Consider the following 19,500-nt stretch of genomic DNA (forward strand, 5'->3'; position numbering starts at 1 on the left):
CTATAGGTCAAGAGGAAATACATTTGAAGAACTTACAGAACTACACCCAAGGATCCTGCCGGGAAAATCAAATCAGTTTCCACTTTTCTGATACCAAATGTGTAAAGATCAATTCAATTCAATTCTGTCCCCCTTGGTTCCACTTCTTTTCTGACACTACACATGCAGCACTTTTTTCCTAACCACCTAGAGCTAGGTCAGACCTCACAAGTTAAGGAACACAGCCCTGTAGCCTGCCAAGTCTGCCCAAGCCCACGTATGCCACTACAAGCTAAAACCTCCTACAACTTAACAACAAAAAGACAAACAACTCAATCAAAAAATGGGCAAAGGACTTGAACAGACATTTCACCAAAGGGGATCTGCAAATGGCCAACAAGTGCATGAAAAGATGTTCAATGTCATTAGCCATTCAGAAAACCAAACCCATTGCCATTGAGCCGATTCCGATTCTTAGTGACCCTATAGAAGAGAGTAGAACTGCCCCATAGGGCTTCCAGGGATCAGCTGGTGGATTCAGGTTGCCAACTTATTAGTTAGCAGCTGAGCTCTTAATCACAGTGCCGTCAAAACCGTAATGAGATACCATGTCACCTAAGTAGAATTGCAGTAATCATAAAAACGAGAACAACATTTGTTGGTGAGGATGTGGAGAAACTGGCACCATCATCTATTGCTGGCGAGAATGTGAAACAGTATAGCCACTGTGGAAAAGAGTTTGGCACTTCCTCAAAAAATAGAACATAGAACTACCATATGCCTCAGCAGTCGCAATCCTGTATATACACCCAAAAGAAGCGAAAACAGGAACACAAACAGAAACCTGTACATCACTGTTCATTGCAGCACTTTTCACAATAGCCAAAAGGTGGAAACAATCGAATGTCTGAACAGATGAATGTATGAACAAGATGTGGCATATACATACAATGAAATACTACTCAACTGTAAGAGAAATGAAGCCCTGATACATGCCACTCAGTGGATGAGCCTTGAAAACATCAAGCTGAGCAAAATATGTCAGTCACAAAAGGACAAGTACTGTACAATGTCACTCATATGAAATATATACAAATGAAAGATTACCATAGTTTACACAAATAATGCACACCTTCTACATTTGTTTGGCAGCTGTGCCTCCCCCCACCCCCGCAAGGTATTTTCGTGAGCACTGCTATGCCAATTTTTTTTTTTTTATATACATGTTGCTGTAAAAAAAATTAGCATAGCACGCTTGCCAAAATGCCTCATAGTGGGGGGAAGGCACCGTTGGCAAGCATAGAAGACACATGTAATTTGCGTAAAAATACGATAGTAGTAGTTATCAGGGGAGAAAGGGAGGTAGATGTTGTTAGGTGCCATCAAGTCAGTTCCAACTTATAGTGACCTGTGTACAACAGAACAAAACAGTGCCCAGTCCTGCACCATCCTCTCAGTCATTGCTTTATTTGATTCCTTCATTGCAGCCACTGTGTCAGTCCATCTTATTGGGGGTCTTCTTTTTTTCCTGACTCTGTGCTTTTCCAAGCATAATGTCCTTCTCTGGGGATTAGTCCCCCCAATAACATGTCCAGAATATGTGAGACAAAGTCTAGCCACCCTCGCTTCTAAGGAACATTCTGGCTGTACTTCTTCAAGACAGATTTGTTTGTTCTTCTGGCAGTCCATGGTATATTCAGTATTCCTCTCCGACACCATAATTCCAGTGCATCAGTTCTTCTTTAGTCATCCCTTTTCCTTACCCAGCTTTGGCATGCATGTGAGGAGATTGATAATACCATAGCTTGGGGCAGGTGAACCTTAGTCCTCAAAGTGACATCTTTGCATTTTAACACTTTAAAGAGATCTTTTGCAGAAGATTTGCCCAGTGAATACATTAATTTCTTGACTGCTGAATTCATGGGTGGAATACAAGTAAAATGAAATCCTTCACAACTTCAGTGTTTTCTTCATTTATCATGACATTGCTTATTAGTCTACTCCTGAGGATTTTTGTTTTCTTTATGTTGAGATGTAATCCATACTGAAGTCTGTAGTGTTTGATCTTTATCAGTAAGCGCTTCAAGTCTTCACTTTCAGCTAGCAAGGTTGTGTCATCTGCATCACACAGGTTGTTAAGGAGCCTTCCTCCAGTCCTGATGTCCTATTCTTCACATAGTCCAGCTTCTCAGATTATTTGCTCAGCATACAGACTGTATAAGTATGGTGAAAAGATACAACCCTGACACACACGTTTCCAGATTTTACACTACACATTATTCCCCGGTGCTGTTTGAACGACTGCCTCTTTATCTATGTGCAGGTTTTACATGAGCACAATTAAGTGTTCTGGAATTTCCATTCTTCGCAATGTTATCTATAATTTGTTATGATACACACAGTCAAATGTCTTTGCATAGTCAATAAAACACAGGTAAACATCTTTCTGCTTTCAGCCAAAATCCATCTGATATCAGCAATGATATCCCTGGTTCCACGCCCCCTTCTGAATCTGACTTGAATTTCTGGCAGTTCCCTATCAATGTACTTTTACAACCGGTTTTGTATTATCTTCAGAGGAATTTTATTTGCATATGATATTGTTCGATAATTTCTGCATTCTTTTGGATCATTTTTCTTTGAAATGGACACAAATATGGATCTCTTCCAGTTGGTTGGCCAGGTAGCTGTCTTCCAACTTTCTTGGCAAGGTGAGTGAGTGTTTCCAGCACTGTATCTGTTTGCTGAAACATCTTGGTTGGTATTCTGTCAATACCTGGAGCCTTGTTTCTCTCCAGTACCTTCAGTGCAGCTTGGACTTCTTCCTTCAGTACCATCGGTTCCTGCTCATATTCTACCTCCTGAAATGGTTGAAGATCAGCAAACACTTCTTGGTACAGTAACTGTATTCCTTCCGTCTTCTTTTGATGGTTCTTTTAATACTGTGTCATTCAGTATTTTGCCCATAGAGTCCTAATATTGCAACTCACAGTTTTAATTTTTCCTTCAGTTCTTTCAGCTTGAGAAATGCTGAGCGTGTTCTTTCTCTTTTTGTTTTATAACTCCAGGTCTTTGCACATTTCGTGCTTTGTCTTCTCGATCAGCCATTTTAAATCTTCTGTTCAGCTCTTTTACTTCATCATTCCGTCCATTCACTTTAGCTACTCTGTGTTCAAGAGCAAGTTTCAGAGTCTCTTCTGACATCCATTTTGGGCTTTTCCTTCTTTCTTGTCTTTTTAATGAGCTTTTGCTTTCTTCATGTGTGATGTCCTTCCACAGCTCATCTGGTCTTAAGTCGTTAGTGTTTGACGTGTCTTGAAATATTCTCTAAATTCAGGTGAGATATATTCAAGGTCGTACTTTGGCTCTCGTGGACTTGTTCCAATTTTCTTCAACTTGAACTTGCATATGAACAATTGATGGTGTGTTCTGCAGTTGGCCTGTGGCCTTGTTCTGACTGATGATAGTGAGCTTCACCGTCATCTCTTTCCGCAAATGTAGTAGATTTGATTCCTATGTATTCCATCTGGTGAGGTCCATGTGTATAATCACCTCTTTATGTTGTTAAAAAAAAGTTATTTGCTATGACTATATTGTTGGTCGTAAAAATTCTATCAAGCGATCTCTGAGGTCGTTTCTCTCACCAAGGCCATATTTTCCAACTACTAGTCCTTCTTTGTTTCCAGCTTTCACATTCCAATTACCGGCAATTATCAACGCATCTTGATTGCATGTGTGATCAACCTCAGACTGCAGAATTTGGTAAAAATCTTCAATTCCTGTGAGTAGTGTCTGAGGTCTTAAAAGCTTCTAAGCAACCATCTAAGATACTCCACAGGTCCCACCCTGTGTGGAGCAAGGGAGAATGATGAAAATCAAAGACACAAGGGAAAGATCAGTCCAGAGGAGTAGTGGACCACAGTTACCACAGCCTCCACCAGACTGAGTCCAGCACAACTAGATGGTGCCTAGGTACCACCACTGACTGCTCTGACAGGGATCACAAGAGGGTCCCAGACAAAGCTCGAGAAAAATGTAGAACAAAATTCTAACTCACAAAAAAAGACCAGACTTACTGGTCAGACAGAAACTGAAGAAGCCGAGAGTATGTCCCCCACACACCCTTTTAACTCAGTACTGAAGTCACTCCTGAAGTTCACCCTTCAGCCAAAGATTAGGTAGGCCCATAAAACCAAATGAGACTAAATGGGTATACCAGCCCAGGAGCAAGAAAGAGAAGGCAGGAGGGGACAGGAAAACCAGTTAAGGGGAACGGAAGGTGAAGAAGAGGAGTGTGTTGTTGACGTGTCATGGAGTTGGCAACCAGTGTCACAAAACAGTATGTGTATTAATTGTTTAATGAGAAACTAATTTGCTCTGTAAGCCTTCATCTAAAGCACAATAAAAAAAAACTTCAGTTTTTTCATTTTTGGCATTAGTGGTTGGTGCATAAATTTGAATAATAGTCATATTAAGTGTTCTTCCTTGTAGGAATATGAATATTATTCTATCATTGGCAGCTTTGTACTTGAGGATAGATCTTTAAATGTTCTTTTTGACAGTGAATGCAACTCTCTTCCTCTTTAATTTGTTGTTCCCAGCATAGTAGAGTATATGATTATCTGATTTAAAAAGTCCAGTACCAGTCTATTTCAGCTCACTAATGCCTGGATATCTATCTTCAAGTGTTCCGTTTAATTTTTGACAACTTCCAATTTCTCTAGATTCGTACTTCATACACTCGTACGTTGTACATTCATACCTCAGAAATGGATAGTTATAATGGTTGCATAACATGAACAGTGTAATCAGTGTCACTGCATTACACATGTAAAAATTGTTGAATTGGTAAATGCTTTGTTAAATATATTTACCACAATAAAAAAGGTTAAAAAACAAAAAAAGACACTTAAGAGACATTCGTCACTTGCAGTGTATTGACTTTGGATCCTGATTCAAACAATATGTTAAAAATGAGACAACAGGAGAAATTGAATATTGAGTATATATTTGATATCACAGGATTATTTTTAATATGTTTTTGCTGTGATAATTATGTTGCCTTTATGTTTGAGACCTTTTCTTAGAAGAAATAAATCCTGCAATATTTGTGGATGAATTACCATGTGTGGGATTTGTTTCTTAAGCATTAACACCTATGATTTCAGGCGCTTCTTGGAAACTCTATGGGGCAGTTCTACTCTGTCCTATAGAGTCGCTATGAGTTGGAATTGACGGCTCTGAGTTTGGTTTTTTTTTTTTTTGGTTTACTTGTCTGTCTTCACTAGTAGGTGTTCTCACCTTGACTCCAGGGACTGGGTCTAATTCGTTTGTGTATAGCCAGCATTAACATGGGCGCTCAGCAAGTTCTTCAAAAATGAACGTAGTGGCTCAATATAGTACATCTGTGTATTTGACCCAGTGTTAAAAATTGTTTTATAGTACCAGATCTATTTAAATATTACTTTTGTTTCTTTTTCCAGTGGGGGCAGGGGAATCTGGAATGAACTGAGTTATCTTTTGTACACAGGCATTAAGAACAGATTGCATTTTATGATTTTGTGCAAAATGTCCTCTAAATACTCACAGTAAAAATGAACCAGTAGAAATTACAACTATTCTTATATGTGTAAATCTGTATTTCCTACATTAACTTAACTCATTAAAGAGACTTTTGTCTTCATTGTGTTCATTAATTAATGAAAATATTTTTACTGAGCCCTAACTCTTAAATTTTGGACAAGGAACCATAATTCCCCTTATGCTTATTTATAATAATATAGCAGCATTATCATACACTTAGGAAAAAAACATTTTAACTGTTACCCAAATTCAGAAACATTACTCTTATTTGTGAACAATGAAGCAAAGAGAGTTTATGCAAAGAAATAGCCTGCATGTGAACAACTTAATAAGATCATAATACTGATTCATAACTATGCTAATTATTTTTTCTGCTGTGATTTTGTTGTAGTTGAGCTCTAATCATGCATATAGTACGATCCATGCAAATACAAATAAAGACAAACACGTTTTCTTTTTTAAAAAACAGCTTTTTTATACATTATTTTTGAGATTAGTAAAGTTATCCTATAAATAGTACTATTATAAGCATGAGCTCTGGTGGCGCAGTGGTTCAGTGTTCAGCTGCTAATCAAAAGGTCAGCAGTTTGAATCCACCAACCGCTCCCTGGAAGCCCTGTGGAACAGTTCTACTCTGTCCTGTAGGGTCGCTGTAAGTAGGAATAAAATCAACTCGATGGCAGTGGGGGTTTTGTTTTTTTGTTTTTGATAAGTAGTGATAATTATATTTGTGGCAATGTAAGATATTGTCGGAGAAAAGAAAAAAATGAGGAAAATTCTGAACTCAAAGTGTGGATTTTTATATAATCTTGGTGTTATGTTTTTGAAAGATTTTATAAGACTTTTTGACAGTTAAACCATCAGGTTCTTTTCAGGAAAATGTTAGTATTATGAAGGTTGAGTCTCATAAAAAACAGGACTTATTTAGAAAATATACACCTCACTGTGCATCATAATGAGGGATTTTTTTTAATTATTCTTTTTCCTGCTCTGTTGTTTATCATTACATTTCCTTTTTTTCCATAAAAACTGGGATTTTAGTTACCTTGGTTTTAGCAACCTACCAATGATTAGTAGTTACCTTAATGTAATATTATTTTAGCGTTCTTATTCAGCCTTTGAGTCCTAAAGCAGAAATTTCTGATTGATAGGAATGATTGATTTCTGGTTTCTCTACTTTTAGCCTCAAATATTCTTATAAAATTAAATGATATATCTTTTTCTGCATTCTTAACCTCCAAGTGAAATTAACATGAGAGATTTAAAACAGATCTCATCAGTTAAGAGGTGTAATATGTTAATTTTATAAAGTAAATTAAGTTCATCAGTTAATGGAAGGAAAGATGTAGGTTGTGTTAAACATATATCAGAAGTTTTGATGTAAGAGGTATGATTAGGAGAATATATATGACAAAGCTTTATAAAAATTAGTGTTGGATTAGACAGTAAATACTAGATAAACTGCATTTGAATTTTTTAAGCTAAAACGGTTTTTCAGCAAGAGGAGAGAAATTTGTAAGTCTCTTAATGAATTGATGCTAAGCTTGTGAATACACGTAACAGTCATTTGGAGCCTCCCTTTTGCCATATTTGTCTAATGTATCACGTATCGGCGTGATTACTATTTTCAGACACAGTCTTCATGACTGAAATCCTACAGTTAACCTTTAGAAGATCAAAAGGTAATATACCTATTTTAAAAGGTGACTGTGACGTATACATATTTTTTCTATAGTTCATGACTCGCACGGTTAACAGCGTTTTTTTTTTTTTTCATTTGTTGCATGGTATTACTTCGTGCGTATTTAAAGGTCATGCAAAGTCATCTTAGGATGGAAAACTAACATATCAGTTACAGGGACATAGCTGAATATTTTGGCAGCAGTAAATTGGAATTATCATTTTAAAAGATTTATTTTAACATACAGAGTGATAATATAGCTATTGTTAGCTCAAATTGTATAAAACGTAAAAATTTTAAAGATTTTCTGCTTGGAATCAAGTGCTCAAAGCTAAAAGTATGTCTGTATACTTAATCAGAGATGTGTTAGCATATGTATATTATAGTCATTTTGGGTAAACTTTTTTGTCATAAATAAAGAATGTATTCATTATTTATAGCTTACCAAAGTATATGCCTAGATCAGTAGACTGCCTTTATTGTTTTATATTATTATTTTTCATATTGTGTTAAATATTGAAATTTCCCCCCCAAAAAAACTTTTTTTTAATTTTAAGTATCCAATATCTTGTTTTATATTGACAGGTTTTAAAAGTTACTGTTTTTCATTGGAGAGCTATAGTTTTTTTCTAAAGTTGCCTTAGAAAATTATATTGCTCTTGGTGAGAGTGAAATATATTGAGATACAGCTGACACTGATTTGGTTTTTTTGTGTTTTTTTAGGTGGTTGAACAGGGTATGTTTGTAAAACACTGCAAAGTAGAAGTATATCTCACAGAATTGAAGCTCTGTGAGAATGGAAATATGAACAATGTTGTAACTCGAAGATTTAGCAAAGCTGACACAATAGGTAATTCAAGATCCTGTCTTTTTTGGCTTTTTTAACCATTGCTATTAGATATTTAGTTATAATTCTGTTTGATATATGTTACTGGGATGATAACCATTTTAAGAATTATATTTAAACATTACAGAATCCCAGAGTGTGATATAACATGTCTTAGTTTACAGTTGAATTGTTTTTTGTTCTGTTTTGCAACTTTTAGATGAGTTTAATATTGTGCTATTTTGCTTTTTTTCCCCAATAAAAAAGACATCAATTTGGCATTTTAAAAATGTATGTCATGTTTGTAATGTGACCGTACATTTAAGAAGAGTAGTGTGTGCTTAAAAACTTGGTATGGTAATGTAAATAGGTGTGTGTGTATGTTTCTCCTTTTTTGCATGGAAAGTATTGCCTTTTTTATTTCCTTTTTTCTCACCATTTATTCTTTTGGACTTTAAATACAGTTAAATAGCTAAATGAGGCAGCAGACTTAGCATTATTATGACTTTTGTTTTGTTTTGTTTTGTTTTTTTACAATGAGTAAGTTAGGGAATTAGTCTCAAAGATACGTGTACCTAATCTCCTAATCTTATACCTATATATAGAGAGAGATTTACATGTATATAGTTTTGTTTTTAGATATGGGTACATTCTTTCTGTTTCAAAGTCTTGTTTAAATTTAAGATCAGCAATATATTTAATAAAGTGTTTTTTAATAAATGATTATAGATTCAGTAATAAAATTATGGTACCGTTTCAGAAAACACAGCTCAAAATAAAAATTATAAAAGGTAGGTATTCATTTTCAAATAAAGTTGTTGTAAAGTAAAATTAATGATAATCACATTGGTCTTGTTTAAAATGAAATGGATAGATACCTAGGAGCTCAATTGCTGGGTTGTGTGGTAAGCCTATGTTTAGTTTAACTTTGTAAGACACTGCCAGACTGTTTTCTAAAGTGGCTGTGCCATTTTGCATTCCCACCTGTAAGTTCCCACTTCGATGTGTTGACAACATATCCACATAAAAACTTGCACACAAATGTTTATAGCAGCTTTATAACTACGAAAAGTTGGAAGCAACAAAGATATTCGTCAGTAGGTAAATGGATAAACAAATTGAACATCCATTCAATGAAGTATTATTTAGCAACAAAAAAAGGAGCTATCAAGCTATAAAAAGACATTGAGGAATCTTAAGTGCATCTCATTCCAACTATGTGGCAGTCTGGAAAAGGCAAAATGAGTAGCAGCAAAAGACCAGTGGTTGCCAGGAGTTCAGAGGGAGAGAAAAAGGGCTGAATAGGTGGAGCATGGAGCATTTTCAGGGTAGTGAAACTATTTTGTATGATACTGTAATGGTAGGCACATGACATAATGCATTGGTCAAAACCTATAGGACTGGACAGCACAAAGAGTGAACGCTAATGTAAACTATGAACTTTAGTTAATAATCTATCAATATTGGTTCATCAATTGTAGCAAATGTGCCACACTAATTCAAAGTATTACTAGGAGAAACAGTGTGCTGGGGGAGGGGAGGTGTGCTTTCTGCACAATTTCTCTGTAAATGAAAAAGTATTCTAAAAAACATATTTAAAGAGAAAATGGACAGTAGAGAAGGACACATGACATTTATGCAGAGCTCCTTAGCAAGGGAGAGCGATTAGCAAATTTATGAATTATGCCTCTGTATAGATATCCAATGTTGGAGTCAATCATTAAGTACCCTTCAATTAAAATTATTGATATAAGTGAAAAAAAAAGTTTTTCTCAATTTTTTAAGTACATTTGGCTTTCACCGCTTATCCATTCCACAGGAGGAAAATACTTTTAACCTGTATTTTTTATGAAATAGGACCATTCTTCAACTACCTAGTGATTAATTTAATGTTTCTACCAAATAAAATATTACCGGTTTTTTATTTTCTTCTTTATTTAGATGGAACATTTATAAGTTTGAGATGTGCTTTGAATATATTCATGCAATTATCTTTCTAAAATGAATGCTTAAAATATTAAGTATTCCATATATAAATGTTATTCTATTGTAATTGAAGGAGCCCTAGTGGTGCAGTGGTTAAGATCTCAGCTGCTAACCAAAAGTTGGGTGGTTGAAACCCACCAGCTGCTCCCTGGGAGAAAGATGTGGCAGGCTGCTTCCATAAGTACTTACAGCCTTGGAAACTCTATGGGGCAGTTTTGCTCTTTCCCAAAGGATCACTGAGTCGGAGTCAACTCGATGGCAACGGGTTTGGTTTTTGGTTATTGTAATTATTGCATATTTTTAAATTTGCAGATTCGTGGTACTTATTTAGGAAAATAATACATTTCTACATGTGAAAAGCCAGAAGTTTATAATTTATGAAAATTTTGTTGATCATATTAAAACCGTACACAATAAGAATCTGAATTTATTTAACAAGGATAAAGTTAACTCATGGACTACGTAATCTGTAAAATGTTCAGACAGTTAAATAAATGAGGAGCTGTCTCTTAAAATAGTTGATACAATGTTTTTTAGTTATTTTTGAGGTTTGGTATTTTTTTGTCTCCTTACCTATTCAGTGGGAAGATTACATATAAATATGAGACAATCAGAAATCTTATTTTAGAATATTGTTTTACCAAATTATGTTTTTAAAACTAGTTATCTAAAGATCAGTAACTTTAAACAAGTTCAGAAATTAAACATTTCTGAATTTAAAATAAGCATTATGGGATTCTCGTATTAAATACTATGTAAGAACTTGTCAAGGAGATACATAATTTATAAAACATCTATGCTTCAAAGAGTATATGATCTAGCATAGATTTTAACCAACATAATTTAAATATACTAATACTTTAAAATACTACCTATGTTGGATATGTACCACACAATTATATTTGAACTGAATTTTTTTATAGCTAAAATTTCTACATTATATTAGAACAATGTTTTTCAAGCTGGAGTGTCACTGCTTTGGTGGTTCATTAATTTTAGGAGTAAGGGGAATAGAATAGAAAATATCAGAATAAAAAATATCAATATTTTTAATTATAAATAATTTAATAAATATTGTAGGGTTTTTTCTCCTTATTGTAGGTTATTGTTTTAAAAAGTATAAAAGTCTATATTAGAGCAAGTTTGTTTTTTAAGTAAAAAATTTTCAAAAAATTAGAATTAATCATATCAGGATAATTAATAGTTATTGAACACGTGCTATGTTTTAGCCACTTTGCAAGAATTTTCTTACTTAAACCTGAACAGCCCTTATCCCCATCTTAAGGGTACAGTTCAGTGACATTAATTACATTCACCATGTTATACATTTACTACCACTATCTATTTCCAAATGTTTTTCATCACCCTAAACAGAAATTCAGTACCCTTAAGCAAAAATTCCCCATGCTTCCCTCTCCCCAGCCCCTGAGAACCACTAATAAACTTTTGGCTCTATGCATTTGCCTATTCTAGATATTTCATGTAAGTGGAATCATGTAATAGTTGTCCTTTTGTGTCAGATTTATTTCACCCAGCAAAATGGTTTCAAGGCTCATCCATGTTGTAGCATGTATCAGAACTTCATTTTTCTTTATGGCTGAATAACATTCCATTGTATGTATATACCACATTTTGTTTATCCATTCATCTTTTAATGTTTTTTTGAGTTGTTTCTACCTTTTGACTGTTTTGAATAGTGTTGCAATAAACATTAGTATGCAAGTATTTGAGTCTCTGCTTATCATTCTTTGGGATATATATTTAGAAGTGCAATTGCTAGGTCGTATGGTAATTCACGTTTAACTTTTTAAGGTGCCTCCAAACTCTTTTTTTCAGTGACAGCACCATTTTATATTCCCACCAACAATGGATTAAAAAAAACCAAACCCATTGCCATCAATTCCGACTCATAGTGACCATACAGGGCAGAGTAGAACTGCCCGATAGGGTTTCCAAAAAGCACGTGTTGGATTTGAACTGCCGACCTTTTGGTTAGCAGCTGTAGCTCTTAACCACTACACCACCAGGGTTTCCAACAACGAACAAGAGTTCCAATTTATCCACTTTATCGCCAGCACTTGTCATTTCCATTTTTGCTGTAACAGCCATCTTTGTGGGTGTAAAGTGCAGAACCTGATATCTTTTTTTTTTTTTTTTAAACATTGTATTGTGCTTTCGGAGTCCTGGTGGCACAGTGGTTAAGAGCTCAACTGCTAACCAAAAAGGCAGCAGTTCGAATCCACCACCGCTGCTTGGAAACCCTTTGGGGCAGTTTTACACTGACCTGTGGGGTCGCTGTGAGTCAGCATTGATTGAACAGCAACAGGTTTTGATTTTTATTGTGCTTTAGGTAAAGGTTTACAGAGTAAATTAGTTTCCCATTCAATAATTTATACATAAATTGTTCTGTGACATTGATTGCAACCCCCACAACGTGCCAGCACTCTCCCCTTTACCACCCTGAGTTCCCCATTTCTGTTTGCTTTTCTTGCCTTCTCATCTTTGCTTTTGGACAGATGTTCCCCTTTTGTTCTCATATAGATGTTTGTTCTGAGGAGCACTTTCTTCATAGGTGTAATTGTTTATTTTACAGGTCTGTTTGGGTGAAGGTTATCTCTGGGAGTGGCTTCAGTTCCTAGTTAGAAGAGTGTGTAAGAGCCATGGTCTCAGAGGTTCCTCTGTTGGACTAATAGGTCTGGTCTTTTTTAAGAATTTGAATTTTGCTCTACATTTTTTCCCACTCTGTCTGGGACCTTCTATTGTGATCTTGGTCAGAGCGGTTGGTAGTGGTAGCTGGGTACCATCTAGTTCTTCTGGTCTCAGGCTAGTGGAGGCTATGGTTCCTGTGGTCCATTAGTCTTTTGGACTAGTCAATTCCTTGAGTCTTTGGTTTTCTTCACTCTCTTTTGTTCCGGATGGAAAGAGACCAATAGTTAATAGTTGTACCTTGCTTAAATGGCTGTTTGTAAGCTTTTAAGACCTCAGACATTATTCTGCAACGTAGGGTGTAGAACACTGTCTTTATGAACTATGTTATGCCAGTTGACCTAGATGTCCCAGAGACTATGGTCCTCAGCTTTCAAGCCCAGTAACTCAGTCTCGTGAGGTGTTTGGCTATGTCTAGGGAGTTTCCATGACTGTGCCCTCTGTGTGCTCTATTATATATATGAATATACGTGCAGCCCGTACAAATATGTATGTAGAAATATCCACAGCCAAACATATATATCCATGTGGATGTACTCCCATATACCCTCCCACACCTATTCAGCATACATATCTACCTATGTATCCACTGGTAAATTGTTGTTTGTTATTACTTTTGTTGCACGATTGTATATGTTATAGTATTTACCTTAAAAAAAAAAAAAAACCGCTTGCCGTTCAGTTGTTTCCAGCTCTGTAGGACAGAGTAAAACTGTCCCTAGGGTTTCCAAGGAACAGCTGGTGAATTCACACTGCTGACCTTTTTTGGTTAGCTTTTAACCACTTCTCCACCAGGGCTGCATAGTTCCTTTTATTGCATTCCTCTCAGTGTCTTCCCTTGCCTTGGTCATGTTGTACTGACTTTCTCCTTATTAAGTATAGCCTTTCGCTTCATCAGAGTTAACCATGTCTAATATCTAGTTAGTAATTTTCCATCCCTCCCCCCCCCATCCCTGGTAACCATCAAAGAATGTTTCTTTCTGTATGTAAGCCTTTTCTTGACTTTTTGTAATATTGATCTCTTACAATATTTGTCCTTTTATGATTGACTTCTCTTTGTGTAATGTCCTCCAGATTTCAGCCATGTTGTGAGATGTTTTGTGGATTTATCATTATTCTTTTTCATTGCGTAGTATTCCATTGTGTATGTCCCACAATGTGCATATCTATTCATCCATTGATGGGTACTTAGGTTGTTTCCATCTTTTTGCTGTTAACAATAATGCTGCAATGAACATGGATGTGTGTATGTATATTTGTGTCACAGCTTTTATTTCTCTAGGATATATATCTAGGAAGTGGGATTGCTGGATCATATGGTATTTCTATTTCTAGGTTTTTGAGGAAATGCCATACCTTTTTCTGTAGTGGTTGTACCATTTTTCATTCCCACCAGCAGTGTATAAGAGTTCCGGTCTCCCCACAACCTCATCAGCATTTGTTGTTTTGTGTTTTTTTAATTGATGCCATTATTGCTGGGGTGAGATGGTGTCTCATTGTAGTTTTGATTTGTATCTCTGTAATGGCTAATGAAGGAGTTCTGGTAGTGCAGTTGTTAAAGTGCTCAGATGCTAACCAAAAGGTCGACGAATCAAATCCACCAGCCACTTTGCAGGAGAAAGATGTGGAGGTCTGCTTCCCTGAAGATTACAGTCTTGGAAACCCTATGGGGCAGCTCTGCTCTGTCCTATAGGGTTGCTTTGAGTCAGAATCAACTCCACAGCAGCAGGTTTGGTTTTGGTTTTTTTTGTATGGCTAATTAATGGTTGTGAGCATGTCTTCACGTGTTTTAGCCACTGAACGTCTTCTTTGGTAAAGTGCCTGTTCGCATCCTTTGCCCACTTTTTAATTGGATTGTTTGTCTTTTTGCTGTTGAGGTATTGAAGTTTCCTATAAATTTTAGAGATTAGACCCTTGTTGAATATGTCATAGCCAAAATTTTTTTTCCCAGTCTGTAGGCTCTATATTTTTTTGGCAAAGTCTTTTGAGAAGCATGTGTTAATTTTTAGGAGGTCCCATTTGTCTAGTTTATTTTCTGCTGTTTATGTGTTTTTAGTTATGTTTGATATTCTATTTATGCCATATATTAGGGCCTCTAGCTTTGGCCCTATTTTTTCTTCCATTATCTTTATAATTTTAGGTTTTACATTTAGGTCTTTGATCCGTTTTGAGTTAGTTTTTGTGTATGGTATAAGATACGGGCCTCGTTTCATTTTTCGGCAAACGGATATTGAGTTTTGCCAGCACAATTTGTTAAAGAGACTTTCTCTTCCCCATTTAATGGACTTTGACCCTCTGTCGAAGACTGGCTCTCTATAGGTGGATGGATTTACTTCTGGGTTCTCAATTCTGTTTTATTGGTCTACGTGTCTGTTATACCAGTGCCAGGCTGTTTTGACTACCATGGCTCTATAGTAGGTTCTGATATCGAGAAGTGTGAGGCTTCCTACTTTGTTCTTCTTCAATAATCCTATTTTTATGCAGGCCCTCTCTCCTTTCCATATGAAGTTGATGATTAGTTTTTCCATCTCATTAAAGAATGTTCTTGCAATAATTCTATTATGAAAACATTCTGCATCCCACTTTGAAGTGTGGAGCCTGGGGTCTTAAATGCTAACAAGCGTAAGATGCATCAGTTGGTCTCAACCCACCTGGATCAAAGGAGAATGAAGAATACCAAGGTCACACAATAACTATGAGCCCAAGAGACAGAAAGGGCCACATGAACCAGAGACTTACATCATCCTGAGACCAGAACTAGATGGTGCCCGGCCACAACCAATGACTGCCCTGACAGGGAGCACAACAGAGAACGCCTGAGGGAGCAGGAGAACAGTGGGATGCAGACCCCAAATTCTCATAAAAAGACCAGACTTAATGGTCTGACTGAGACTAGAAGAATCCCGGCGGTCATGGTCCCCAAACCTTCTGTTGGCCCAGGACAGGAAGCATTCCCGAAGACAACTCATCAGACATGGAAGGGACTGGGTAATGGGTTGGTGAGAGATGCTGATGAAGAATGAGCTACTTGTATCAGGTAGACACTTGAGACTGTGATGGCATCTCCTGTCTGGAGGGGAGATAGGAGGGTAGAGAGGGTTAGAAACTGGCAAAACCATCACGAAAGGAGAGACTGGAAGGAGGGAGCGGGCTGACTCAAGGGGAGAGTAAGTGGGAGTATGGAGTAAGGTGTATATAAGCTTATATGTGAGAGACTGACTTGATTTGTAAATTTTCACTTAAAGCACAATAAAAATTATTTTTAAAAAAATGTTGCAGTTTGGCAGAGCCTGATCTCTTAATTGCTGCCATATACAATTTGTATATGCTAAAGAAATATCCATTTTGGAAGTATTAATTGGGCTGATTTTGTTTTTCTAAGGGAAGTGTGTTGTGAAACAGTAAAGAATTTTGGATAATAAGAAGATGGATATATATTTTTCCTTTGTGGTCTTTTAAAAAATCTTGATTAAAAATTATCAAAGTAGCTAGGTATACAAAATACTTAAATTATATAAATAAGATGAGGAAACATAAGTACCCGTTTTCTGTTGTTTCCAAATTAATATTCCATTTCATCTAGAACCACCTACATTGATTAGTAATCAAAATTATAGAAGCCATAGGCAGGATCTAGATAATTTACCACGTCGGAGATAAAGTACTGTGCCTTTGAATATTTCTTCCATAAATTGATGTATTTGGGCATTGCACATGTTCCAATAAGACAGATAAAATTTGGCTTTATTTTCCTTTAATAATACCACTGAAAAAATATTTCTTATAAAACTTCTTGAAAACTACTTTATAATTTATAAGTTATGTTTATAAAATTTATTAACAGAATTTGTTCTTATATGTTCGTATTAGAAATATTTCTTAAAACATTTGCATTTCTATTGTTTATATTAATATTTTTCTGCCTGAGTATGCTTTACATTACCTGCCTAATATGGTGGGATTAATGTGGAAAAATATACACATGCTCTCAGTTCCTTGATATTCTCAACTCCAGTGATCTTGACCAGCGCCCAACCTCAGACACCTGTTCCCACAGTTATACACTAGACTTGTCATTATCTGTAATTGCACTTGTCAGATTTCAATGTCAAGCATCCTGCTTTCTGGCCACCGCTTCTCTACGTCCATTCTCTCAAGCCCACTACATTAGGTATTCAAACCTACTATATCCCTCAATGAGATGGGTTCAGACAGTGGCCACAACAATGGGCTTAAACATAGTTAAATTTTGAGAATGACACAGGACCGGGCAGTGTTTCATTGGGTCGCTGTGATCAGAATCAACTAGAGGGCACCTAACAACTACAGCTTCCTTGGTACTGTTTCTGTCATGGTCTCTACCTCCATGGTGCCAAATCCAGTGATAATTTTGAAGTCTTCCATATTTTTAACCTACCAGCAAATTTTAATATAGTGAGCCATATATCCACCTAGGAAGATTTTCTCCTCACATGGCTTCCAAGATACAATTTCTTACTGGCTGTTTTAGAGTCTTTTGTAAAATCTCCTCATACACCTGATCTCAAAACATCAGCAGTGAGTTCCTGCTTATGGTGATGAAAAATTTGGCAATGATTATTGGTGATGGCTGCACAACATGATTAATGTACTGTGTTTTTACACAAATAACGTGAACCTTCTATGTTTGTTCGCCAACAGCTCCCTCCCCCTGCAGGGAGCTATGCCAGTGGTGCTGCTGTGCCAGTTTTTTTTCCATGTTATAAAAAAATTAGCATAACGTTTTTACAAAAATACTTCATGAGGAGGGGGAGCAATTGGCAAACAAACGTAGAAGGTGCCTGCTGTTTGCATAAAATACAGTAATTGATATCACTAAGTTGTACATGTGAAAAATCTTGGATTGGCAAGTAGTGTATATTTTTACAACAGTAATAAAAAATTTTTAAAAATCAGACTGTCTCCTTGCTTTGTGTCCTCTCTTTTTCATTGGTATTTTCATCCAGTTCTCTGACTTTAAATACTTCCTGCATGTCTTTTATGCTTATACCTCCTACCCACAACTCTCTCCTAACTTCAGTTTTAACTGTTCCATATCTTTATATGTATATCTAGTAATATTTCATGATGTAACATGTATGAAACTAAACTTTTTTTTAATAATTTTTATTGTGCTTTAAGTGAAAGTTTACAAATCAAGTCAACCTCTCACACAAAAACCCATATATACCTTGCTACACACTCCCAGTTACTCTCCCCCTAATGAGACAGCCCGCTCTCTCTTTTCGTGTCCATTTCGCCAGCTTCTAACCCCCTCCACAGTCTCATCTCCCCTCCAGGTAGGAGATGCCAACATAGTCTCAAGTGTCCACCTGATCCAAGAAGCTCACTCCTCACCAGCGTCCCTCTCCAACCCATTGTCCAGTCCAATTCATGTCTGAAGAGTTGGCTTCAGGAATGGTTCCTGTCCTGGGCCAACAGACGGTCTGGGGGCCATGACCACTGGGGTCCTTCTAGTCTCAGTCAGACCATTAAACCTGGTCTTTTTATGAGAATTTGGGGTCTGCATCCCACTGCTCTCCTGCTCCCTCAGGGGTTCTCTGTTGTGTTCCCTGTCAGGGCAGTCATCAGTTATAGCTGAGCACCATCTAGTTCTTCTGGTCTCAGGATGACGTAGTCTCTGGTTCATGTGGCCCTTTCTGTCTTTTGGGCTTGTAATCACCTTGTGTCCTTGGTGTTCTTCATTCTCCTTTGATCCAGGTGGGTAGAGACCAATTGATGCATCTTAGATGGCTGCTTGCTAGCATTTAAGACCCCAGATACCACTCTTCAAAGTGGGATGTAGAATGTTTTCTTAATAGATTTTATTATGCCAATTGACTTAGATGAAACTAAACCGTTGATCCCTCTTTTTCCCCTCTAAAACCTGCTGTCTTGTCATTCTTCCCCATCTTAGTAGATGGCACTTGTATTCTTCCTGTTACTCAGACCAGAAACCTTGGGATCATTCTGATTCTTTTATTTCTCACCCTACCTGTGATCCAGCAGCATAGCTTCTTAGCAGTTCTTTCAGAATCTATTCTCCACTTAACATCAATTTTGTTGCCACTGCCCTGGTTCAGATTGCTGCAGTAGCCTTAACCCCCTTCCACCCTTAACCCCCTGCTGCCTCCTCTCCACATATCAATAAAAGCGAATATTTAAAATGTCAGTCAGATTATACCACTCCTCTGCTCAAAAACTCCTCAATGGTTTCCCTTCTTATTCAGAAAAAAATAGGAAATACTTTCTTGGCTCCCAGAATTCTACATGATTTTACATGAGTACTTTATTGTCTCATTTCCCCCTCATTCATTCCACCTCAGCCACATTGGTATGCCATGCTGTTCTAAAACATGCCAAGCATATTTCCATCTCAGGGCCTTTGTATTACTATTTTTTCTGCCTATAATGTTCTTCCCCCATATATATGTATATGTGTGTGTGTGTGTGTGTGTGTATACTGAGTGAAGAAGAGATTTCCATATATGTTTATGTACAATAGTTTATGTATACAAGTGTGCGTGTACTAATAGGAAAATATCTGAAAGAGGAAAATAAAACGTTAACAGTTACTACCTTTTGATAGACATTGGATTTATATTTGTCAGTATTTTCTGAATTTTTCACAATGAGCAAGAATTATTTCTGTAATCAGAAAGAGAAGTATTCATTTTTTATAGAAAGACTAAAAATATTCCCCTTCTTCAGCTTCTAGGTG

At 36.5% G+C, this 19,500-nt stretch overlaps 1 protein-coding gene across 5 annotated transcripts in view; it reads left to right on the forward strand.

The window, feature by feature from the left end:
* Positions 1-19,500, forward strand: part of USP15 (ubiquitin specific peptidase 15) — a 138,828-nt gene that overhangs the window by 44,144 nt on the left and 75,184 nt on the right. For all 5 annotated transcript variants that reach the window (XR_007517251.1, XM_049883753.1, XM_049883754.1 and 2 more), the window contains exon 4: positions 7,967-8,093. Coding sequence is in view for 4 of the 5 variants with exons in the window: in XM_049883753.1 (XP_049739710.1) it covers positions 7,967-8,093 (127 nt within the window). In the remaining variant the exon portion in view is untranslated. The remainder of the gene's footprint in view (positions 1-7,966; positions 8,094-19,500) is intronic.

This window comes from Elephas maximus, chromosome 4 (assembly GCF_024166365.1).
Source record: "Elephas maximus indicus isolate mEleMax1 chromosome 4, mEleMax1 primary haplotype, whole genome shotgun sequence".
In the NCBI taxonomy this organism is placed as follows: domain Eukaryota; kingdom Metazoa; phylum Chordata; class Mammalia; order Proboscidea; family Elephantidae; genus Elephas; species Elephas maximus.